Source organism: Sabethes cyaneus, chromosome 3 (genome assembly GCF_943734655.1).
Source record: "Sabethes cyaneus chromosome 3, idSabCyanKW18_F2, whole genome shotgun sequence".
Classification (NCBI taxonomy): Eukaryota; Metazoa; Arthropoda; class Insecta; order Diptera; family Culicidae; genus Sabethes; species Sabethes cyaneus.
This window is the reverse complement of record NC_071355.1, coordinates 35,276,428-35,301,918: the sequence shown is the minus strand read 5'-3', so window position 1 is coordinate 35,301,918 and position 25,491 is coordinate 35,276,428. Positions and strand designations below refer to the sequence as shown.

General features: G+C 39.5%; 1 protein-coding gene across 7 annotated transcripts in view; it reads left to right on the top strand.

Moving 5' to 3' along the window:
• Window positions 1-25,491, top strand: part of LOC128741210 (A disintegrin and metalloproteinase with thrombospondin motifs 1) — a 540,214-nt gene that overhangs the window by 504,444 nt on the left and 10,279 nt on the right. For 3 of the 7 annotated variants that reach the window (XR_008412203.1, XM_053836845.1, XM_053836846.1), the window contains 12 exons: window positions 3,642-3,974; window positions 4,041-4,654; window positions 4,719-5,217; window positions 5,275-5,482; window positions 5,738-5,908; window positions 6,665-6,805; window positions 7,089-7,421; window positions 15,657-15,800; window positions 15,935-16,150; window positions 16,454-16,612; window positions 16,738-17,032; window positions 17,209-17,558. Coding sequence is in view for 6 of the 7 variants with exons in the window: in XM_053836845.1 (XP_053692820.1) it covers window positions 3,642-3,974; window positions 4,041-4,654; window positions 4,719-5,217; window positions 5,275-5,482; window positions 5,738-5,908; window positions 6,665-6,805; window positions 7,089-7,421; window positions 15,657-15,800; window positions 15,935-16,150; window positions 16,454-16,612; window positions 16,738-17,032; window positions 17,209-17,558 (3,463 nt within the window). In the remaining variant the exon portion in view is untranslated. The remainder of the gene's footprint in view (window positions 1-3,641; window positions 3,975-4,040; window positions 4,655-4,718; window positions 5,218-5,274; window positions 5,483-5,737; window positions 5,909-6,664; window positions 6,806-7,088; window positions 7,422-15,656; window positions 15,801-15,934; window positions 16,151-16,453; window positions 16,613-16,737; window positions 17,033-17,208; window positions 17,559-25,491) is intronic. The other 4 variants (XM_053836847.1, XM_053836849.1, XM_053836850.1 and 1 more) reach the window with 4 other exon arrangements.

The window sequence follows — 25,491 nt, the reverse complement described above, 5'->3', positions numbered from 1 at the left end:
ACCAGCAAATGTAAAATGTTTAAGATGTATCCGTCTGTTGGTAATCGAGTAATTCGGGGTCAAAATCAAGTTATTTTTTACAATTAAAGTTCTACAGTTCCTAAACAAGCAAACATAGAGGTATACTAGATTCAGCAAAGTTGTGTATTTTTATTATTTGAACAACTTTGTAATACATGAAAAAGTCATACAACAATTACAAGAAGAGTTAGAATAGAAAAACTGATTTTACAAATTCATATACAATAAATAAGATTTTTCTACCTTCACTGAAGAGATAGAAGGTTACTGTTTTCAGCAAAATTTCTTGTAATAATATGCTCTAAAAGTTTGCAGAACACATCAATGTGTTGTATTGAAACTGAAGGAAAATAATTTTTTTATTTCACTTTTAGGGGGATTGATCAAAATTCAAATTCTACCAGACGATAGAGCTTTCAATTTTAAGAAACTCTTCCAAAGGTTTGATAAGCTTAAAACCAAGTTTTCCTAGTCATAACTCTAGTGCGCACGTTTTCTTTGGTTTTGGACTATGTGCGCGCAAGTAACCGTGTTATAAAAGTTGGCGCGAGTGTTCGAGGGTTAATATCTTTGACCGGTAAAACCAATTCTTATGTAATTTTGCATATATATTCGTAGTGTGAAAACCTCTCGTTTGATATTAAAATAATTGAAATTGGGTAAATTATCTTGGTTAAAATCATTATCAATTATTGTTAATTTTGATGTGGTGTCTTCGATTGGTCATAACTTTCAAATTAAACGTCCAATCAGAAAACCATTCAATAGTGATCTATCCGGCTATATTACCTGCCAAATGAAACTAATAGCGTGTAAATCGGTTTGGCCATCTCTGAGAAACAGGCGTTCATTTGTACCTAGTCAAAACAAGTTTTTCAAGGCTAACTTTTAAACTGCTTGTCCGTTTTCAATAAAACTTAGCAAAATGTTTAGTAATAGTAAGAGCTTTCGTTTGGTACTAATATCGTTAAAATTGGTTGCGTGGTTCCGGAGAAAACCGTGTCACGTAGTTTTCACATTTTTGCTTATAACTTTTAAACGAAAAGTCAGACCACGAACCCATTTAATAGTGATATACTAGGCAATAATACCTTTCAAACAAAAGTAATAGCGGTCGAATCGGTTCAGCCATCTCCGAGTAACAGGCGATAGAAAATTCGGAGCGAACACACATACACACATACACACATACACACATACATACACACACACACACACACAGACATTGCTCAGTTCGTCGAACCCTATCGATTGGTACATGTGACTCGGCCCTCCGGGCCTTGGATCAATTTCGTGTTTTTCGACCAATTTCTAAACCTTTGTTATATAGTATAACAAAGGTAAAAATCTAAAAGACGCTCCAAAAACTTCAATGAAATTAATACAAAACGTATTTATGTCTAAGTTTAGCAGAGATATGTGCAAACATCATCAAACAAATAAATGATTTGAGACTCGTGCATTTTTTAATGCTAACAAACCAAATTTTTCTATGCAATAAATATTTTTAATGGTACAGATTTTGGTACAGATTTTTAGAAGAAAAGGTACAGATGAAAAAGATTTTTGCCCCTTCCAGTACAGATGAATATGTGGCAACACTTATGGGAATCGTGGAAAAAAGTCATTAGCTCGAACGTACGGTTTTTTTCGATGTTACCTGTTAGAGAATCAAAGTAAATAATATGTACCTAACAACTTGTCGCCTGTTCGAATCTTGACTGGGAGATGCTGCGATAGAATCGCAGCACTATCCCTACAATTGTCCTGAATTCTTACAACTGGCTGTAAAGTCTGTCGTAATAAAAAACAAAGTGCCAAGTTTCGAAAATAGCATCTAGGCTTTACTTTACTTTCACCCTGGTTATGGCATTCGTGCCTTAATTTGTTTTTATGTTTATGTATATATAAGACATGTTTAGTAAAAGAAATCAGCTAATTTAAGGTAACACTCAGTGAAGTTGCTTAAAATAATAATATCTACAAATATTTCTTACCAATCGAAGACGTTAAGCTTAAAACTAAAAAGTTATTTTTTCTATCTGTTGTGTTATCCCCTTAATCGCAAATTTTCCAACACCATAAAAAAGTTCTTATAAAGCGAAGAAACTTTGCAGAAAACATTAAGTTGATATCTTTAGTAGTTTCGTCACAAATATCGATGTCCGTATTCTTTTTAATCCGTCCCACTGTGCGTTGTCCAATGGTAGTCCAGAACGTGTCATTGTTTTTACACAAAATAAACAGATATTTTTGCCTTTTTTGTCACGCTCCGAATAGAAATTTTGGGCTGAGGTTTGAATTGGTTAACTACCCAGGTAACCAATAAGCATTTCCAATGCAATTTTAAAAGCAAGCCAATAAGCATTTAAGTTGCCTTAAATGCTACTTAAATGCTATTTTGGCAAAATATGCGGCTACTTTACTGCTAGCCTTCTTATAGTGCTGACAGTGATTTGCAGCTAGTTACCAACAAGAAGAATTTAAATAGAATTGTTGATGCCAATTTACAACAGTTATGCAGTCAAAAAGCTGATAAACAACAACCTGCAGTATAAAACGCCATGGATGCTAATAAACGACTGATTTACTGCTTATTTTAATGCTTATTGGTTACCTGGGTACAGTCCTGGCTTTCTTCGGGGGTGCGGTGCCGCGTTGTCTTCCGCCACCACCCTTCCGCTTGGATGTTTTATACTCCCTTAACGTTTTTATCACTTGGAATACAGCTGGATGTGCGATTCTAAGCTGTTTACCGATTCATCGACGAGAAGCATTTGGATTTTCAAAGTGAGAGCCCATATTTGTTTATGCGTAGTTTTTCTTGCTCCGTAGCCACTACTGTAACACCTTCAAATACTTTCAGTCATAATTTCAGTCAATTTTACCCACAAGTAAAAACAGTTACAAACAGATGAGCGTGTTCATTGTTTTTTTAATAGAATTTGTATGTAGCTCTCCACGTGAAAGCGGACTTTAACCAGATTATGAGGAACTAGTATTTCACTACCGAGGATAAGTTTGATGTTCCAGAGAACCTCCGAAAACAGAAGGAGTCGAAGTGTCGAAAAGCGACTTCAATCTCTTTTGAAGTCTCACAACTGTCCTACGACCTTCTAGGCGGATTTGATTTCATGCTATTACGTGTTGGAGTAGTATAAGGTAAATAATTCCGATTTCGTACCGAAAGATTTTAACGTTGTTGGAGCTACGGCCAATCAAGAAATACTAAGCTATCATGAAGCAGATTCTTCTGAAAAGTCCTAAAGTAACAAGAAACAAAGTAACAACAGTAAAAACAGTTGAAGAAATGAAGTAATCATGGGTAAAATTATGCAAAACATGTGCAAAACCTCACAGATGTGGTTGAGGCCAGAGTACGGGCATTCGGATGTGGAGGCGAAATAAAACAAAGTAAAGATGTCTAATTAGATAAAAACACGAATTTTGCGAAGTGACTTTTTAGTCACAAGAAAAATTTAATTTGATACCTACCTACATATCAAACCGTTATTCTTTCTATCCTGTAAAAAAGCGCAAACATTTAGAATATGCCCTTCACTAATCCAGTTTGTACTTCAAAAACTGATCGCAAAAAAACTATTTACTCCCCTCTCTAGGCAAAAACAAGCCAGCTGCATGTTGGACAAACCAACGACCGATCTGATCGAACCATCCTCTTCGACAACCAAGCTAGCGGGAGAAAAATTCACCAACAATCAACAGTGCGAGCTGGTGTTTGGCAACGGATCACGGATCTGCTCGTACATGCCGGTCTGCAAACGCCTTTGGTGCAACAACGGCGATGAACTGCTCGGCTGTCGGACGCAACACATGCCCTGGGCGGACGGAACGAGCTGCGGTGAGAACCAGTGGTGCCAGAAGGGCGAATGCGTGCACGTTAACCGGGAGGCTCTGCAACCGCAGGACGGTGGCTGGGGCCAGTGGAGTCCGTGAGTATCTCATCAAATTGTAACCGGAAAAGTGTGTGCACGGAGTGTGGTAATGTTGGGTTTTAGTTTCAGCGAATGCAGTCGAAGCTGCGGCGGTGGAGTTCAGATATCCACGCGGGTGTGCGATTCGCCTTCGCCGGAAAATGGTGGAAAATATTGCATTGGAATTCGGATGCAGTACCGGTCTTGTAATAGTCACGATTGTCCAGATGATACGCTCGACTTCCGGGAGGAGCAATGCCACGAGCTGGATGGTAATAACTTTGAAATTCCAGGACTGGAGAAGAATGTCAAGTGGATTCCGAAGTACGGCGTTAAGGCGGAAGATCAGTGCAAGCTGTACTGTCGGGTGAAAAATTCCAACAGCTATTTTTTGCTGCGTGATAAGGTGAAAGATGGGACTTCGTGCACCCATCCGCACGAGAGCTTCGACATGTGTATCAATGGGCAGTGTAGGAGGGCCGGTTGTGATTACGTGTTCGATTCCGATGCCCGGTTGGACAAGTGCGGCGTTTGCCGGGGAAATAATGACACCTGTAGTGATGTGAACGGCGTGTTTCCGTTCAGTAAGATCCATCATTTGAAGAAACCGTACGTGCAGAAGATTGTCCGTATTCCACGGGGGGCCACCAACATCGAGATTATACAGCGAGGCTATAAAGATGATGGAAACTATTTAGGTTAGTTTTGGTGGATTTAATAATGAGGAGAGAGTTTTAAACTTTACTAAACACATTGTTTCAGCTCTTCGTGATGAGAACAACGAATACATCTTCAACGCACCAAAGATGTCCGTGGTGTCCGGATTTAAGAAGCGTCTTTTTGCCGGTGTTATGCTGGAGTATAACGGACCGGATGAGGCTATCGAAGTTATTCGGTCCGACTTCGGGCACCCTTTGAAACGAGATTTAACGGTGGAAATCTTTTCCCACTCGAAAATGCATGCCGTAAGCGAAAATATGGTCGAATATAGTTATACCATTCCGAATGATAGGCCGCCGATAAAGGTAACCAAGACGACTCCAGTCTACGTCCAACATCATCCAAGTCAAAATAGCATTCCCAACTACCAGTGGAAGATGTCGGACTGGAGTGAGTGCGATCAAAGTTGCTTCGGAAAACGGCATCGAACGGCGGGTTGTTACGATATCGAAACCGGCAAGGAGAAGCCCATCTCGTTCTGCCGCAACAGTGCAAAACCGAGGGAAGACTACGAAGCGTGTAACACGGAATGTAAATTTGAGTAGGTGTTGATCTTTTATGCCGATGGAATCGGACTCATTTCGAACGATCATTTCAGATGGGAAGCAACCAGTTCCGAGTGTTCCAATTCCTGCGGCGAAGGAGTTACGAATGTTCAATATCAATGCGTGCAGCGGTACATCAAAACCCAGCAAACCAATCCAGTTGATCCGACATACTGTGTCAATATTCGCAAACCAAATACGTTGGAAAAATGTCACGGACCGTGCCCGGATGCAACCTGGTCGTATAGCGAATGGGAACCGGTAAAATTATCGTTTAATAATTGTCATGTTATACTTCTTCAAATCGGGAAAATCACTAATTGTCCGTTTTTTCTTTCCTCTCTTTTCACTTTTTGTGCTACTGAATCGCTCCGGTATTGACACGGGCATCCGTGTTGGGTCACATACCGAAACTGTGCAATGTGTAAACACCACCCTTCGCCCTGTCAATGTTTCCTGTTTGTGTACGTCCTTATTGGGGCTTTTTGTCCGTTTTAAACTGGGCCAAACTTTCAGTGTTCACGCACGTGTGGTGGTGGAAGGCGAAACCGTACCGTTCGGTGCCTCTCGGCTCCCGATGGGTTCCGGATAAACGAAAGCTTTTGCGCCGTGAAACCGAAGGAGGAAACCCACCAGAGCTGCAACGTTCAAAGCTGTCCCGAGTGGGTCACAGGAGAATTAACCCCGGTAGCTATAATAACAATGGCACTAGCGAGTACTTTTCACTGTTTCTATCAACCTACTGTGACCATTCATACTGGTCCGTTTAATATGCTGCGCACGTTGATCCTACTGATTTTTCAGCCTAAATTCTGTCATTCGATTGCTCGACAGCTTCTATGCTTCTTGGATAGAAAAAAAAACAAAACAGTCGGACGTAGTTGCCATGGCGAAATGGAGTCGCACGGTATTTTGTTCGATTTTGAAGCAGCAGCATCGGTGTGTCTAGACCTTGATAGAAGTAGGTAGGGCACCAGACTTTAACCTCAAAAGAAGACCCGTTTTCCTAGTTTTATTGATCAAAGTAGCTTTTATTTTGACCTCTACTGTGGTCATGCGCCTCCATTACATTACCATGGCTATATTTCTTTGAAAAATAATACCTATCTCAGTCACAAATGTTTTGTAAAAGAAAAAAGTGTGTCCCACTCTAAGCACGCCAGTGCAAGCCAGTCTCTTCGACAGAATCGAACACCATACCTGCTACACCGAGCCAGTCACTTGTACATACCGATTTCCGCTTATCTCATATTATTTTTATCAACTATTTAACTGTTTAGGTTAGAGAACCATGATAACTTGCCCTTGCGGCCCTAGAGCTGCTTGCATTCTTCAGCTCTCCGCGTGGGGCAAGTTATCCTGGCACTGCTCTTTCAGCCTCTCTCTTTCTCATGGTCTATCTCTTACCCATATAATATCCACATATATATATCCACCGTTCAGTGCTCGGTGACCTGTGGCGAAGGACAGCAACGGTACGCTATCTACTGTGTACTAAACAATGTTAGCATAAATGCAGCTTTATGTGGCACCCGCCCGGTGGCAGTGATCGTCAACTGTACCATGCCACCCTGCGAGAAGAAGGTAGATCTAGTTTTTTGTGTTGTTTCGCTTTTATCATTTTCAATTGCTCATTAAGTCATGTTGATACACGTTCAGGGAATTGCTTTTTCTGTTTTACAAATTTTCCAAAATCTGTTTGCTTTTCGTGTGATTTTTATGCTTTTGTTATATTCGTCAGTGAACTTAAATTGATTGGATTGATACAAGTTATAGGTAGTAGGCTGCGTGCTACAAGTAAACTAATTTGTTTTTCCCTTCATTCGAACAAAAAAAAAACAACCAAAAAAATATCACTAACAAACAGCAAGAACCACCTGCGTACGCTTACTCGGGAGAGGAAACGAAATCGATCGTCAGCCAGCAGCAGGACAGCAAGTACTATCCGGCGCTGCACACCGGAAGCGTCACCTTCCACAACGTGTCCTCGCAGCCGTACAAATGGTGCACCAGCGTGTGGAGCATGTGCAATGCCAAGTGCAACGGAGGCGTCAAACAGCGCAAGGTACAGTGTTGCTACAAGCACAACGAGTCGCGCATCGTCGACGATCTGTACTGCCATCAGGAGAAGAAACCACCGGAGGAAACCAACTGCGGCAACTTCCGGTGTCCCATGTGGAACTTCGGCCAATGGAGCGAGGTACGTACCCGAGGTGGAAATGCCGTTGTTAAAGCTTGAACAAAATTTGTTTTTGATTTTTGTTCCGTTTTTTTTTTACTTGGATTTTTTGCTAATTTTGCGGCTACTGACGCTGGAAGCGCTTGAATTCACTACGAACGGAAATAGTTCAGCTACACGCAGAACGAGCGGTTAGTTCACAAAAGGGCAAGTGTGCTTCTTGCTGGTTTGCTTGGTGATTGTGACGCCCGTTTGTGAACTAACCCTCGAAAGAGCATCATCTAACAACAGAATACAAAACACATCTAAAACACTCTCCCTTCGATTGAAAAAAAAATCGACTACAACAATTGGCTTCCTTATGAATACAAGCGCTTTTCGTTGAATATTTTTCAAGCATTTCCGATTGGCAATTGAGTTGGGTTTCCGGTGAACTATTAAGAGTTTTGCGTTGAGTTGCGTTGGTTTGATTGTGATAAGGATTACAAGTTTTGTTTTTTGTAGATTGGTCTGTTTATTGTTTTTGTTTTGTATGAAATGTTTGCAAAAGATTTGTTACTCTACTTGTATTTGAACCGGGTTTTTTAGATGATTGGGGATCAAAATCCATCAAACATTCTCTGTGGCCAAATATGTTGCTTAAAACTTTTTTTATTCCTAAAAACAATGTATGTTGAACTGAAAATTAAATCACCCCGTCGATGGGCAACTGTTTACCGAAACCGATCGGTACACGGAGAATAAAAATGTAGTTTCAACCATATTTACGGTTGTTTGACGCACAAACAAAAATTTCGTTTTGTTTCAAACTGAAATGTATGATTGAAATGAAAATATTTATTGTTACATCAATGTCAACTTCAAATTTGAAAATACTTTACTTTTAATTCAAAACTGTTATTTACTTGATTCAAACAGAATCTCGTTTGGAAACAACAATATTTTCAGGTTGTTATAAAAATATTTTATTGAGGCTTAAAACAACAATCATTTTGTTTGAAACAAACTGGAGCTTTTTCGCTCCGTGTAAATATTTTTTATGTTTGTAAGAAGAATACGTGTTGTATCCCATGTTAATAGTTCTTACATTAGCACAAAAAGCGAAGAAAAAGCTAAAAGCTTCAAAATTTTGTACCACGAAAATGTTTTTGCAAATTTAGCCGTTGGCGTTTTTAACAGGTTTAACCGATCAAGTTTACGGTCGACTGGAAAGGACCATGCAATATTACAGAACTATGCCGTCAAACACATGACCAATAAAGCTGGTTTGGCCAATCAAAAACACAATCGAACAAAACGATTAAACTTTTAGCCTTATGCTGTATTTCAACTTGTTACGAACGAGTTGTTTTGCCCACTTGATTTTGCTGGCGGAATCAAGAACACTTTCGTTCGAAAAACTGATGATGCTTTTTGAGTCGAAAACAACGAATTGAACACGAAAAAATTCGAACATATAAAATAATCCAATTTATTTGTTTTATAAAGAGAAATTCTACAAATTAGACTGACACTACGTTAGAAGTGTTTAGAATCACAGCAGGCTTTTATTGTCAGAATAAGTAAGTTTATTTTTTTTACATCATACCGACACCGGAACAAATGCGTTACTATCCGTAAGAGATTTTAACTGTTGAATTAACCCAAATCTGCAGTGTGTTTGATTTGAAGAACGTCTGACTATCGACAGGATCTCCAAAAGTGACAAAATGCAAAGGCAGTTAATACTACAACTCATTCAAAAGTGGTGGCTCTTTTCAAACGAAATCCGAAGTTTTGTCGTCGAGAAACGTAGCGAAAATGTAACGGCACTGTTAGTAGGATATTTTCTGGACAAGAGTTTTATACCTTGTCCGATCGGCAGAGTGAACCGAAAAAATAAGAAAGCTGTTAAAGTTCGTTCCAGAAAGGATCCTCGCTTGGCAAGCAAGCACCGTGGCTGGTAAATGTACCGGTAGTTGATGTAAATTTGAAGCCATTTGCCACTTTTTGCGACTAATCATGCGACATACACGCAGTAAGAACTTTTTGTGTGTGAAGAATATTTACATTAATTGCATACTAAGTTTTTCGAAAATTGGTCTAGACTAACTTTTAAAAAGGATTTAATTTCTTTTTTCTCTTTTTTAATACCGCCATCCGGAGTGAGATTGTGCCACGGGGGTGAGATTGTGCCAAAAACCAAAAATGTTTATTTGTGAAAATTTATTATATTTATAGAAACTGGTGACCTAAATTCAAAATGATGATGAACATAACATATTTATTCATAACTTAGAATGGAACACAGATAATATTAGCAAACTATTTAGCCAGGGGTTTGAAACAGTGTTTCAAAGTTCGCGATCAAAAATACTCGGAAATAACGCCTGTAAAAAATGTCCCCCAAAAACCAACCCAAACGAGAAATCGCATCAACTTGCTATTTTCAAGGTATATAAACTAATCATTTACAATGTATTGAAAGGTTATTATGCGTTGGATAAGTTTTGATTACGAAAATAATATTTTTCGAAACTTTGTACTTTTCGAGCTTCACGGGGATGAGATTGTGCCAAACCATAATGATCCAATTTGTGGATTTCACATGCACAACAAAAATACGTCAGTATACATCAATACACTCACATTCTCTACTATTAAGCACAATATTTTGACAGATTAGATTGCATCATCCATTTTGGAGCAAACAGAATCATAGGTCTGCTAAATAATTTAAACTAATTTTTACTTTTTCTCTGAAAATTTCAGATGCTTTGAATAAACGCTCTAATCTAAGACGAATATATTTTACCATGTATAAACTGCCAGTTTTAAGGAGGGAGAGGGGGGTGGGGTAGGCTATTTGTTCTGCGGCCGCGGGTTCTCGAACAAAGTAATGGTTACTTTTGTTAAATGATCAAATAGATATGCCCCCTTAGGATACACCCCTTCATATATCTCCCCCTTGTTAACCCTAGAGACGCTACCGGCTATATAAAAGCTGTCCATTGACTGCGAACTCATTTCTAGTTATTTCAGACCTCCCCGGGTTATTTTCGTTCATACTTTTTGTATGATGCGTTGTTTTTGGCGGACCCCCTGCCCCTAATAGTCCACTTAGTTCATGGACGGCCCCATATGAACTACTTTATACTGATATTTATGTGTATTGTTTATAAACATGCTATGTTCACTGTTTAGAGTTTTAGCTTAACTTTATGTTTTTGGCACAATGTCACCCCCTAGAACGGGTGAGATTGTGCCAAAGTTCATACACTTCCAGCAAAATTAGGTTTCATTGTAACTAAACCATCTCTACGATAGATGTTAATTGAACAATTTAGTATATATTGACAGGTTTGAAATCAACTTAGTTCCTAAATTGTGTGTATACTGAGCTAAAGAACAAAAACATATGCTTTTTGGCACAATCTCGCCCCGGATGACGGTATTATAAAAAATATAACTCGAAAATTATTGGACCTACAAAAAAATGATCTCACTTAGAATAAAATGCTCGTTAGTATCGCTAATATGATAAAATATTATGCTTATTGTATACGAATCGATGCTTATTGTATACGTGTCGAAGTTTGAGACTGTTTTAAATTTGAATCAGAACGATAGTCTAATTCGGCCAATCAGCGGCTGGTCTAAAATGGTCTGAAAATCTGCTACGAGTTGTCACGTCACGGTTAAGAGGTATGCTTATACGGTGAGTTATCATATACCTAACGTAAAAACATCGGGGTTACCACAAGGCGAGTGCCGAGATTAAGGACCACATTTGTCCAACTTCCTATTGAATAAACTGTCCACAGTAATTGGCAAAGATTTTGCACTGACGATGTAAAGTGAACTCTCGAGTCCCTTCGAATCGCGCAAAGGGTTGCAGCGGGGGGATATCGTGTCCGATATGTTATTCAATCGCTATTGAAGGTGTGATCTGGCGAGCGGGCATGAAAACGAGAGAAATGATCTTCAGCAAAAGTAGGCAACTTCTAGCCTTCGCAGACGACCTCGACATCGTAACTAGAAGCCTTGGGAGGGGGGAGGTAATCTTACTTACTTTACTTTTCGTTACTTTAGCGACGACAGTGCTCGAGGAAATTGACAGCCCTGCCTGAATGCGAATATAAAACGCATTCAACGCATACAGTTTTACTCTTTATTTGTTTGCCCAAGGACCTGACTACTGAACTGCTGATAGTGTCTGTCTCTCTCAGTTTTCTAACCTTCAAAACGACGAGAGATTCTCCTCGTGTCTCCTCTATTAAGCTTATCACGACGAAACAAATACGCTTGATGGCATCTTTTTCGCACGAAATGATTGTTGCCGTCAAATGCTAGCTATTAAAAAAAAAACTGCATTGAAACGCTTTCATGCAGCCGTAATGAACGTAAGACAGGAAACATAAAGAGAATCTCTCATTTGTAGTTAGGACTTATTCAAAATCATGCGAGAATTCATCCATGAATTGCAGTGCAGAATGATTGCTCGACTAACCTGTCAGTCAGTTTTCTTGCTCTTATTTTTGCTGATATTTTAGATCTTAAAGTTTAGTATTTTGAACTGGCAGCTTTTTAATACCAACCAAAACCAAGCTGAATTATTAATTAACCTGCAATCAAGCTGATGACTATATCATCATGAAAGTACACTCAAAAGAACCTTAAGTTCGGATTTTCATGCAAAAATAATTATCTGGAGGAGTGCTAGGTTACAAAAAGTCCAATTTCTCTTATTCGTTTTTCATGTCTAACGCTCTATCCAGGCATTTTTTCAATTCAAATACATTACAAAATTGAAACTTACGCATAGAAAAATTTTAAGGTCAATCATCTTGTTCTAGATATCCTTTTTCTCTAATATATTCGCGGATTATTCGATCGGGAATATTCGCGCAATAATTATTTTCGAAATTTTTCGGAATTTTTGTTTTTGAAAGATGATAACTTTTGAATGCATAGTCAGAATGTTGTGATAATAATATCAAAATGTCAAGAAATCTATTCTGAACACATTTTGCATATTGTCAATTCAAAACAAATTTCGTATGCAACTCTGGAGCACCAAAAGCAAAGGCCGTCTATAGACGGCCTTACCCGTTAGAGGGTTAAAACTTCGGAGGAATGTTTACGTTTATTGTAATTTCGTCTGCCGTTTACGGCAGTTAAAAATGAATCAATAATTCACATTTGATTTCATTCACTATTATAGAGAATGAATGAATGTAGAGAACAGAACGAACATGAACACATGTGATTCACTCGAATTGTTGTTTTCAGGTTGGCAATGCTAAGTTCATTTCAACTGTATGAGCAATATTTTGAGAATGAGCAATATTTTGCATACATTGAATGAGATCCCTAGCACTGGTTATAACCAATAATTATTGATTCTGCGCCGAACGAATTATGGTTCTCCAGTACTGTCGAATCCCCTCGAACACTAGCTGAACGAGCGTCGTCCTTGACAGCGCACATCCATCAGATGCGAGGTTTGCCCCGAAGCCAACGACCTCTTCCTGGCTCTCTGCTGAAAATCTTTTGGCTACTTTGTCGTCGAGCATTCTGGCCACGTGTTCAGCTCACAACGGCTTGCTAAGTTGTACTACCTTTAGCATATTTGTATACTTGATACAGCTAACTCGTGGTTCATGCATCTGCGCCACACTCCATTTTCTATTTTGCCACCAAGTATTGATCGCAGAATTTTACGCTCAAAACCCCACGTACTCATCGATTAGCTTCCTTTAGCGTCCATAGTTCATAGTTCATAAAGGTCCACCGGGAGAATTAGTGTTCTGTAGAGCGCCAGTTTTGTGCGAAATTGCAAACTACGGGACTTCAGCGGGCAACGCAATCCGTAGAATTCGCGACTGCAATTCGTCGTTTCCTCCAGTATGGTAACCAACCTATTTTGGACCCCATCAGCAGTTCACGTTCTCTGCCAGCAACCATGTACTTCATTTTGGCGGCGTTAGTGGTAAATCCTAGTCTTGCTGCTTCCCGTTTAAAAAGCCTAAAAGCCTCTTCCACTGCTCTACGGTTGATTCCGGAGCTATCGACGTCATCCGCAAAACTTTGCACTTCGTATTGCACCTTCCAAGGTAATGTTGAATAGCAGGTCTGAGTGCATCCCATTGATTGCTTCCGTTCTTGTTCTAGCATTTTCTATCATTATCTACCACAGCTCATTTCGTTTGACTAAATCGTACGCCGCCTTAAAATCCACAAAGAGATAATGAGTCTGCAAGTTGTACTTCCGGAATTTGTCTGGTAACTGACGCAGGGTACACTCATCTGATCCGTCGAGTAGCGTCCCTCACGAAAACCAGCTTGGTACATGCCGACGGAGGATTCTGCTAATGATCTCAGTCATTCTACGTCAGACTAAAAACGGAGGCTAGAAGGATTGGGATACAAATCAATGCGTCAAAAACCAAATGTGTGGTAGGAAGATGCTCCAGAGAAAACGTTTGTTTCCCACGGACAGTGACTATTGACGGCGATGAACTGAAAGTGGTTGTTGAGTTCATATATTTGGGATCTCTGGACACTGCCGAAAAGACAATAATACAAGTAAAGAGATTCAACGACGCATTCAAGCTGAAAGTCAATCCTACTTTGTTCCCTCCGCAAGACGCTTCGATGACGGAGCATCGCCGACCGGCTGATCAGACCGGCAGTCCTCTACGTACTTGGGACTGTAACCTTTCTTATGTAAGACATACAGACGTTTGTCGTATTTGAACGAAAGGTGTTGCGGATTATTTTTAGCGGAATACAAACGAAAAGCTGAGAGGGACGTAGGCATATGAGCTACAAGCTGCAAGCACTACTTGTAGAGATTCCAAAATTGGGACACTACTGTGCAATGATATCTGTTCTTTTCAAGAACCCCACCGGTAGCAGGAATAGAGGGGTCCAATGGGATAGATGGCTCGATCAGGTTGGAACCGACTTGCGTCTGTCGAGACAAGTAGCCCAGGATCGAATACAGTGGAGAGGAATTCTTGCCTTGACTAAGATTTAAAGGGATCTGTAAGCTTTTTGGGATTTCTGTTCTAGAAATAAGTTACAAATTAAAAAAAATGTACAATAACGTTTACACGTTATTTGAATCCAATTATATTCGATTATAACTTAGACGGAAATACTATAAAGAGAATGAGTAGTGTTAAAGACTTAGGTGTCAATTTTGCTAGATGCAGGCCTGACTTTCAACGACGTAAATATGTCCGATTGTCTCACCATTTTTTGCAACAAAATTATTGTTTATTGAAATCCGGATATATGGGTCATGATCTTCATCCATAGGATATTTTAAAAAATCACATCACATAAAAATCATATAACATAAATTACATGAAATGCACTGCATTAGATACATAAAATACAATAAAATCTTTTTAAAACTGGTCACTAATGGGTTGTTGCATTTGCAATCAAACGTGATGAAAGTGTGCTACTCGGCCAGGTACCAGATTGCAGGCCGGGTTTTTTCTGATTCTGCAGAGAGCACGATATGATAGTGAATATTTAACATCCGTTGTTATGAGACCTATGGCCTTCATCGTAGACAATCCTCGAGCTAACTACGCCCATAATGAGCTAGCTTATCGATACTTGCGACTCATAAATAATTTTAAAGAAACAATTAACTCAGATACATGTAGGTATCAATGATACTAAAAAGCTAACCCATATACCTGGACAGTAAAAATAACACAACTATGACCTTTATGTTTCAAATTAAGAACAAAACAAAGCACAAATTAATCTGTGATTTTTAGGAAAGACCTGACAACTGTTACAAAAGACTGACTTGAGATCTGCAAGATATCTTCAAGGAACGAATTCTCGGAGCTAATAGTTTTAAACAACATGTTTGGTCACGGTGAATAATTGTATGAATTTTTAGTCGAATCAAAGAATGTTGATTCGTGAAATGATGTGAAACGATCCGTAATAATTACGAACAGCTCTTATGGAAGGTGATATAATGATAGAAAAAACATAGCTTTGAAGTGGGCGCTTGGTCAACCACCTTGTTTCAAAAGATCAAATAGTAACTTAGAATGCATGACAGGTAGCAGTAAACCGTACTCTTATCGCAATCAATACCTTCTCCCTAGCATGTTCTATAGGTTGACAAACCATTTCGCTGCTATTGATATTTCCTGCCAGAGTTCCGGCCGGAGCTCTTTCTCCAGTTTTCCGAGCAACAGACATCCCAAACGTCTCCTTTTCTTGTTCTTTTCGTTTTAGTGCAATGACGATTGCAAGCGCTATCGTCAGGTGCGTTGCGTAGATCACCGGGGCAAGGAAAGTACCGAGTGCCCACTGCACCAGAAACCACCCGAAGTGGAGTCGTGTTGCCATTTCCGATGGAGGATTACTAACTGGAAGCCTGTAATTATTCCTTTCTTTTTGCTTTCTTGTCCCCCTTTCCTATCTGCTAAATTACAAAACAAAACCAACATCCTGATTGCTTTGTTCTGGTGTCCCTTTGTTTTCTTCTCGCCCCCACCTTCTGTCGGTTCTAGTGTAATGTGACGTGCGGTGGTGGCGACGGTTACCGAACCGGAGAGCGTGTATGTATGCGTCTATTCCCGAAGTCCGAGTACAATCCGCACCCGGTCAAGACCGGCCGCAAAGTGGATGCCAAACTGTGCGCGCACGTGAAGATTCCACCGGCCAAGAAGCTTGTACGCAAGTGCAAACCCTGCCAGTTCCGTTGGGAAGTGTCCCCGTGGTCAAAGGTGGGCATTATTTCCGTTTTTCAGCCTAATTGAGAACCTTCGAACACCTTCGTTCTCCTAAATCTTAAATCCGATGATAAAATAACTAATTTCTGTTTTCTTCCTTTTTGTACTCGTCAACCAACCACAAATCATCCATCCCACTGTCATGCTTTCCGATCCATCCATGCCATCATTCTGTGTTGTGTCATGTAAATGTCCCCGCTTGTACAACGCTGTTGATGCTGATGCCGCTGCCGCTGCTACTACCAAATCTATCTGTCCCCGTGATCCCGTGTGTAACGGTGTAAACCTGTACTGCAGTGTTCGGTCGGCTGCGGAGCCGGGTTGGCGACTCGCAACGTCACCTGTAGCAACGGCCGAAGTACGTCCACCGTTTGTGACGCCAAACACAAGCCGAGCAACGTGAAATCTTGCGAGACGCAAAGTTTTTGCCGCTGGAGCACCGGACAATGGAGCAGAGTAGGTTGATCTGACGCAATCGTGTGTCCTCACTGTGAATGTTTAACCCCATAGCATAAACTGCACTACTTTTTGGACCGCTTTTTCCTTCACTCTCTAATCAATTGTTTCGCATTTTCCTGCAGTGCAAATGCGATGGCTACCAGAGGCGAGGCGTCAAATGTTATGACGAATTAACGAAAACCGAATCGAACCGTTGCCCGGAACGGAGACCGGAGCAGAAGAAAAAGTGTCACCCAAAGCCGAACTGTCGGCCACGGTACAGCAAATCGATCAGCCTCACCTGCCAGGATGTACAGCGAAACCGGCGGACGCTGATGGACGGCGAGTACACGCTGCACGTCAAGGATAGGCCGGTAACGATTTACTGTCACAATATGACGACCAACACGCCGACCGAGTATCTCACGCTAAAGTCAGGTAATTAATCACGCTCGTCACGACCACCGCGACAAGGCGCAGTACTGCATCAACACTAACTGCACCAGCGCGGGTGATCTATTATGTTGTGATTAAGCTTTAGAAATTCATCAGACTTCGTGATGAAATGAAATTAATAATTGAAAACAATCTAACAAATGTACTGTTTCACCCAGGTTTGGTCGAAAACTATGCCATCCACAACAATAAACGGGCATCGAACGCGAACCTTTGTGCGCCCTCGTCGGCGGATTTCGTGGACGAAAGTATAGCCTACGGAGCGACACATTACCGCAAGATTCGACTGAACATCCAAACGCTCCAGGTGGTGGTCGGTGATCAGCGGTTTACCGACGGTTCCGGAAAGCCGCAGTCATTCGGTTCGGCCGGCGACTGCTACAGCAATACCGGCCACTGTGCGCAGGGAGATTTTTCGATCAACCTGGAGAATACGCCGTTCCGCATTCGACCCCAGACCCGGTGGGAAACCAAGGGACAGAACTCGGTGATACATTTCCTGATACCGGTAAGTACGAACGAGGACGGGGAGGAGCAGATAATTTTCTGTAAATTTTGTGTTTTTCGGCTGGACAAAGTAAAAAGATATATTAGGTATATTGTTTTTATGCACGACATTTTGATGCATTTTACATCTTTTTCAATCTACAACACTGCACATAATTAACATACACTAGAATATATTTTTACGTCCATTCATTTTACGTTCGAAATTTGAATTAACGTTCCCTCTTTTTACGTCCAAAATTTGAATTTATGCCCTCGTCAAACACCATGAGGCAATCTCAAGAAATTCGAAATAATTTCTTTTCTTTTAACGTCCAAAATTCGAATTAACGTCAAAAATTTTAAATAACGTCATCTTTTTTTACGACCGCCCCCCAATAATGGACGTAAAACGAGATTTGAGTGTAATAATGGATTTCGCGCTAACTGACCAGCGGTATGTATTCTCATGTTGAATGTTGAATCCCTTTATACCCTGCCCATCGGAACAGTAGGTTTGGCGAGAATAATTGAATAGAATTTTTTATAGAGTTTTTTAGACAATTGCGCCTCCTGTAAAATTTGCTAAATGGTCAATAGGCCACTATAATTCGGAACGGCTCGAATGAAACTTGAACGATAGATCAACAACTTTTATCATATTGATGTCGACTTATACTTGTCAAGTTATTTTGTAGTTCTTAAGTGTATTTTTTATGAAGAACGAACATTGGAAGAATTTGGAAAAATTATATGCAAACTGTGAAAAATAATTGACTGTACAGGTGGATTTGAACCCACAACTCTCAATCTCGCGTCGAGTGCGTTTCCAATTACACCACCGGCCAGGCAGTTTCGCGATTAACTGAAGATATGGAAATGAAAACCATTGTTTATGCTGCTTCCGAATCTAATTATTGCCAGAGTATTTAGGTATTAGTGCAGACCACGTTCCCTTAAAACGATACATTTTTAAATTTTTGGTTTGTGAACTGATTTTAGCACTTTTTCATGCCACTTAGTGGTGAATCCATTGCCAATCCTAGCAACCCTGTTGTATACAGAAAAAATTGACGACGTTATCAGTTGATTTACAGCAGCCATTGCTAACACACTCAAATAACTACGTTCGATGCTTTGTTCGTACTGCAGGCTCCACGTCGGAGCAAAGAAATTGAACATTGTGAGGCACTTCGTGTCCGTCGAATATAGCCAATCCTTTATTTGGAACATCAACCCTTCTGGACAAAGGCGAGAGCATCGAACGGAAGCCTGGTTTCGGCTGCGTGAACGTAAAGTGCAACAGAAACTGAAGAAGACCGAGAACAAGGTGGTCTCATCGTTCCACGCCTTGGGTCGAGAAGCGTGGAAGCGTCAGTCGAATCCGACAGTATCTGAGCCAGCAATCCAGAATCAGAGCGATCATCCAGAAGGAGCGCCTGAAGTTCTGAAAAACATCTTTCTGGCGAACCATGACGTCATCGAGAACTACTGGACGCTGGACGACAACGACCGACGACTGGAGAGGGTTGATGTACTTTGCGTCCCCCATCAGGTCAGGGTAAGCGATGAAGTCAAATATATCTCCCACACCAAGTTCCCGAAGAAGGTCCTTCTTTGGCTGACGCTCAGCGAGAAGGGAGTGTCCAAGCTGCTGGTCTTTCCTTCGGAGCTTATGATAATCGGGAAGATATATAGTACGAAGTACCTGCCGGAGGCTGCTGCCTTCATCAAAAAGTATCACGCGAAGGAAGATATAGTCTTTTGACCGGACCTGGCCTCGACCCATTAGTTAAGGGATCGCTAGCGGAGGTAAATACTGCTATCCCTCCCAACGTACCCTAGGGATCGATAGACAAAAATTTGGGCGAACCTCAAGCGGTGAATCTACTCCAATAATTCCGTAGCAAAAAATGCTGCAAAAATGCTGAATAGAATATGCCGACATCCATCTTTTCATCGGCCATGACTGAGATTCTCACCAATTGCCATAAGACCGCCCAGTAGGGCGTCAAAGCATACTTGTGGAAGGTTCAATAAAAGTAGGATTCAAGCAAAATTTGTTCCATTAAATTACTGCCACTACTCGCATAATAGTCCCATTTTCTGTGGTGAGCCGTGAACATGCATCATCCTCCACAGCGCACATCCATCGGGTACGTGGTCTAGCAGCAATCTCTACTACGAGTCGACGGAGCTCTTAAGCAAGCAAGCCAGCTCGTACCGGTTCATTGAAAGTTCGGACATTCCAGGTACAAAGTTTTCGATCGTTATAGTTCCCTTGCTCTATACCGATTGATTCGTTCCGTATTTTCATTTTCGTTGTTCGTAGTAAAAGAGAGGGTCGGTATACTACCTAACCGGGATCGCGATAACTACATTCCGCTGATTGCGGGATACAGCATTTCGTATTCAGCTGCTCGCTCCGAGACAGACGCTGTTTGAGCCGTCCCTCATCTGGGAACCCGCATAAATAAAAACAGTTGTGAAAATGGTCAGCGCCATATCACTATTATAATCTCTATATTCACCATAAGAACAAAGGTTACAGTACATTCTAAGAGCAGAATTTTTCATGGCGTTTACTATTTATATTATGATTTAACCACTATCATTATGTTCGTCATATCCTACGCTTCAAAAATATGTATGGAAAATCACTCGTTTTCAAATGGTAAGCATTCTTAACAACCTACTGTTTTTATGGTTACTAGATAAATCGTCAATCAATCGTAAATCGTCGTCGTTCGCTTAGATCTGCGAGGAGTCAGTAGGTAAGAAGTTGAGATTTGATAGATCCAGAGCTTATTTCACACATCTTCCAGGTATTTCTCCCCATTTCATACCATTCTCTATGGAGTTTCCTATATAAATAAGCTACTTGCAGCTAAAGATTTTACAGATTTCGTAGTTTTTTTCATCGCCATTCGCAATTAGTTCATTTTTTAATGCAAAATAAAGCAAGGCAATCGTCTTTAAGACTTGACCCTTCTACTGTTATACTGGTCTATAACAAGCTGTGTTGGTTGGGACCTCGAAGCAAACTGAACGGCTTATTTCTTTTTAATGCATTCGTTATAAAATAATCTTAGTTTTCTTAAAAAATAGTAGAATAGAATTGGAATTAATAGTGATTTGACATTGACAGCTAATTGTCATTGGAAAATTAACTGCATCGCATCGCCACTCTATAGATACGTACTCTAACGATGTGCGATAGCTCTTTAAAGCCCCCATACACGTACGAATATGTTGGCCGAAAATGCTGGTGAATTCAAATTTCTCGTCGTTTGTAGTAGATCCTAGTTGGCATTTGTCAAACGTGAGAACTGTCTTGCTTAAAGTGTGCATAACACGCGTTCGGATATCAAGCGACTCATGGTTCGCAAAATGGCAGAAGTACAAAGAATTAGTGAGAAGTTTCGCATCAAGAGACGCAGAGTGGTTCTAGCCATCAAAGAAAAGACATAAATTGTTGAAGATTTCGAGAAAGGCTTACCGACCGGTGAAGTGATGCGCAAATACAACATTCCAGCGTCGACCGCATATGATTTGAAGCAAAAGACTCACAAATTGAGAGATGAGATTGCACATCACCAAACAGGATTAGGTAAGTTGCAGCCACTTGTCCTACCACGGTCCTATTTCCCATTTTAATGTGTAGGAAAACGCAAAACTTGGAAAAAAGCCATCACCCTTTACTGGACAGTGCTTTGTACATTTGGTTTCTTCAAAAACGCGACCAACATATTCCTGTCAGTCAATAAGACCTGTTGGCTATCCAGAAATTATTCGTGGACCGCGGCCGCGATGTTTCAGTCTATAAATCAAAATGTCATTCAAATGTTGAAAACCTCTCTAGTTTCTGATAATAAAGAACAGAAGTTGGCGCTAGTGTCTCTTGAAACTGTCGCTTGAAACTATCAATGTTTCCCGGTTGAATACAACAGATGTCGTTACTTTGTAACGCATATTGTGCATATTGGAAACAGCTTAATTTTGCACGACAATATTAATACTCAACTCAAATACTTACACAGCAACTCTTATGCTTCTCGGGTTTCTTTTGTCTGGAATTAAATAAAAAGAAAACTAATCCAATTTAATTCTACTATGTATGTATATTTATTCGAAGTTCTAAAACAGACACTGAGGAAGTCTGCAAGTCACAGGCGAAATACGTATCTATTAAGAATAAATATTCATAGTAGAATTAAATTGGATTAGTTTTTTTATTTAATTGCAGGTTTCGTAATCTACTAACACGCTCCAAAAACTTCAGTTTCTTTTGTGTTTATCGCTAATCGCAATATAACGTTTGACACCTGAACCAATAAATAGTTGGTAAACATTGTTTTTATTTATCGCGTTTATGCTGCGAAATTTAATTTTTTGGAATTGAAATGTCGCAAACATATTCAGCTCCCGGTTCTCGTACGGTTTCAAATCACTTTTCCGGGATTTCGGACAAATGGTAGTAAGATGTTATGGAGAGGAAAAGTATAGGAAAGTTTGTTTCTTTTATCAAAATTAGGCAAAAGTCATGAAAATTAAGTATAGCAGAGTAACTGTACCACAAATAAAATGTAGTTAGAGATTGTTTTTCTGGTAGGTAAACATAGATAAGTGAGAAATTTTGATTTTACTACAACTAGAAAAGCGCCATCTCTTGAAAAGCAACGGTTTGGTGGTGTCCTACTACAAGCAGAAAGAGGGACATCATCGCTCGGCCCGGTGGACAACACCAAGCACATCAATGTCAATCAATGTCGTATTCGGGGTTGTGGAAGTTATTGTCACGGAACCACAATTTGACGATGAAGATGATATACCAGTGTCAGTCATAAGGGAACGCTAGGACAGATGATTGCAGATAGGACAGTTATAGGCGGGAATGAAACAGAAAACGCGGAGTTTGAGATCCTGAAATATGCTGACACAGTCCAAACTATGTGAAACCATGATAACTCTTTCTACGAAGATCTAGATGAAACGGTAAACAATTCAACAGTGAATGATAGTCCCAGCGAAGAGTACGAACCAGTTACGGATGAATCAGCTGTGAACAGCATTGACAGTTGACACTGTTGTAACATTGGCCGAGGAGAATCAATTGCCGCTGGAGAGCCAAATTTTGCTTCGTGACATCAGGGAGAATATTCTGAACAAAATAGTAAATAAGGTTTGATTAATTACTTACTGTCCAATAAATTGGTGTAGTTCCCATCGGTTACTGTCACTGGAGAAACTGTATCAATAAAAATAAAAAACGAAAATTATGACTTCCGAATAATCGAGCATTGTTTTCTTATAATCGAACCCCCGGATAAACTAGTCCGACCTGTGGAGGTTAGGTGATACTCCGGAACCTCGGGATAAACTTGCTTATGGTCTTTAGACCAAAAGCTCGGCTGCTATTGGCCAAGGTTATACCACCTTATATCGTTCTCTGAATTTAATGTTTCAAAACATTTGTAAACATGCATCGACTACGCATCCGAGGTAGCACGTTACTAGTTTTGGTGTAAAAAGGTGCGATTTCTAACTGAATCGTTTGTTTGAGAAACCCCACAAACGCCACTTTTACGAAAATTGACTTTTTAACATTTTTCGAATCTTTGAGGATATCTACACCTTCCCTCAAAATTCCAGATAAAGTTAGTTCCACGAACCCCTTTTAATTTGGGTTGCAAATATCCGTTTGTTTGAGAAACCCCAAATATCCATGTTTCCGATAATGCGATAGGTACAAAACTATCATTCAATATTTACGTGCAATATTGTAAGCAGTATTCGCAACACAATTCAATAGTATAAAAATGTCTTCGGAATCGAAAAATTACGACTTGGACACAGTCAAAAAGAAGAAACGCAGTATTCGGCGGACTACAGAATACAAGGCGAAAGTTATTAAAAGTAAAAGAACGGCGTATAAAATCGAAAAAAAAGGATGTTTAAGCTGAAAAAGTGAGAGCTGATTGCAAATGTAGATAAGCTTAGATTAGCTGGTCAACAAGGTTTATTCCATTCTTGTAATCTAGATACTTATTCCTATTCTTATTCTTATTAATACCATCACAGCCACAATAAAGGATTCCTGGAAATAATTTTAAATATTTCTAATTTTAGAAATATTTGGAATCATTTTCTTGTCAGTATTACTATTTTGTAAAACATCAACAATATTTCACAAATACTAATTCGGCCAGACCAACTGTGAAGTATTGCCTCAAAGACGATTATACGATATGAATCTTGTTTGAATAAATTTATTCATACAAAGATGCATTTCTAAATCAACAGGGGAAGAAGAAACGGGGACGTCTCGTACCAACCGTTTCTGATTATTGGCAGTTTTATTTTCGTTGGGAGTATTTGGCTAATAAAGGTTAAGTAATAATACTCCGGACCCTCGGGGATGGGACATGTACATTTACTTACTTGCCCTGGTAAATACCTAGGTTATAGCGCCTTTATTCGCTCTATTCCATTCTTGTAATCTAGATACAGTTAAAACTGTAGCAATCTCATTCCGGAAACCGACAGACTAAACTATCCATGCGTTTCCCACAAAAGCAGTAACCTACCATCTTATATATAAAAATGGAAGTGAAAAAGTTCGACCGCGCATCACTTGAGAACGGAGCATCCGATTTGAGCCGTCTTTTCTTTATTGTGTTCGTTTCCACCACCACTATGTTTTTACGGCGAGAAAAATCGGAAAATTTACTGGAAAGATTAGAAAACTCGAAAAATAAGTTTTCCATATAAAATCCACAGCGTATTGCAAACGCCATGACAGTGTTTGCTGCGATCATCGTTTGATTTTTAACAGCGCCGTTACCGTGTTTGTCGTCTGGAAAATAAACACGTGGTTGCCTTCATTGAAATCGCCACATGTAACAATGCTATTAACAATTTTTGTGCTCTTGCAATTTCTGAAAATAACATCATTAAGTTACAACTTATTGATAAACCTAAGCACAAGTTTAAAACGTTAATAAAAAAATTCGCTCATTTAATTAATTCGTGTATTCATTTATCGAATTTATGAAACAAACACAAAACTGTTATATGCCTTTTTACATCGTATGCTTATCCAGAAGATCCAACATAGGTTTACAAATGGTTTAAACACTAAATTGACTAAATTGCCAGTTCCCGGTCATAAAATAAAGAATACATGTCACATATGTAGTAAAATAGAGTTTCCAGCAATTCAGCAACAAATCTATTGTGAAAGTACTGATGTAAATGAAAATTTAACTGCAGTTCATAACTAATTGCCCGTTTTATTTCGTAGTGCACCCCTTAAAAATGTACAATATCTCACATAATTACGCTTTTGTGTTAAATTATTTTAGCGCGTGAAATACCAAAGGAACAAAGAAAGCAAAATGGAGCAAATATATATGTACTTTTATTAGTATTTTCATATATTTGACGAGACGGTTAGAAATAAAATTAACAATTCAATTAATTTTGTGGAATAATGAAGTTATCTTGATCAGTAAATTATTACTAAAGCAGTTTGCAAATTACAGCTATCTAGATTTGGCAATGCAATTATTTCGGCTAATTCTTACCCATCAATTTACAAATCTATTAAAAACAAAAATCATATGCCTATTGACATCGAATACATATCAGAATATTGAATTGAATTTTAAATTAACAAGGAATCCCAAATGAACCACTGATTGTGATGAAGCAAATATGCTTGAGTGTCAAAAAATTGTTGGTTAACTTAAGAAACAGCATACAGAATAACAAGATGATAATGGGACGAATTTCTAAAGTAAAAAAAAGGTTTGAGAGCATTAAATGGAACAAGGATATATTTCAGCATCAATTAAAATATAGTTGGTGGTGTAACGATTGTGTTCTGTGCTTTTAAGTAAACATTGCCTATAATTAGAAAATCAACTGCAGCAGACGCAATTTGGCGCTGTTTA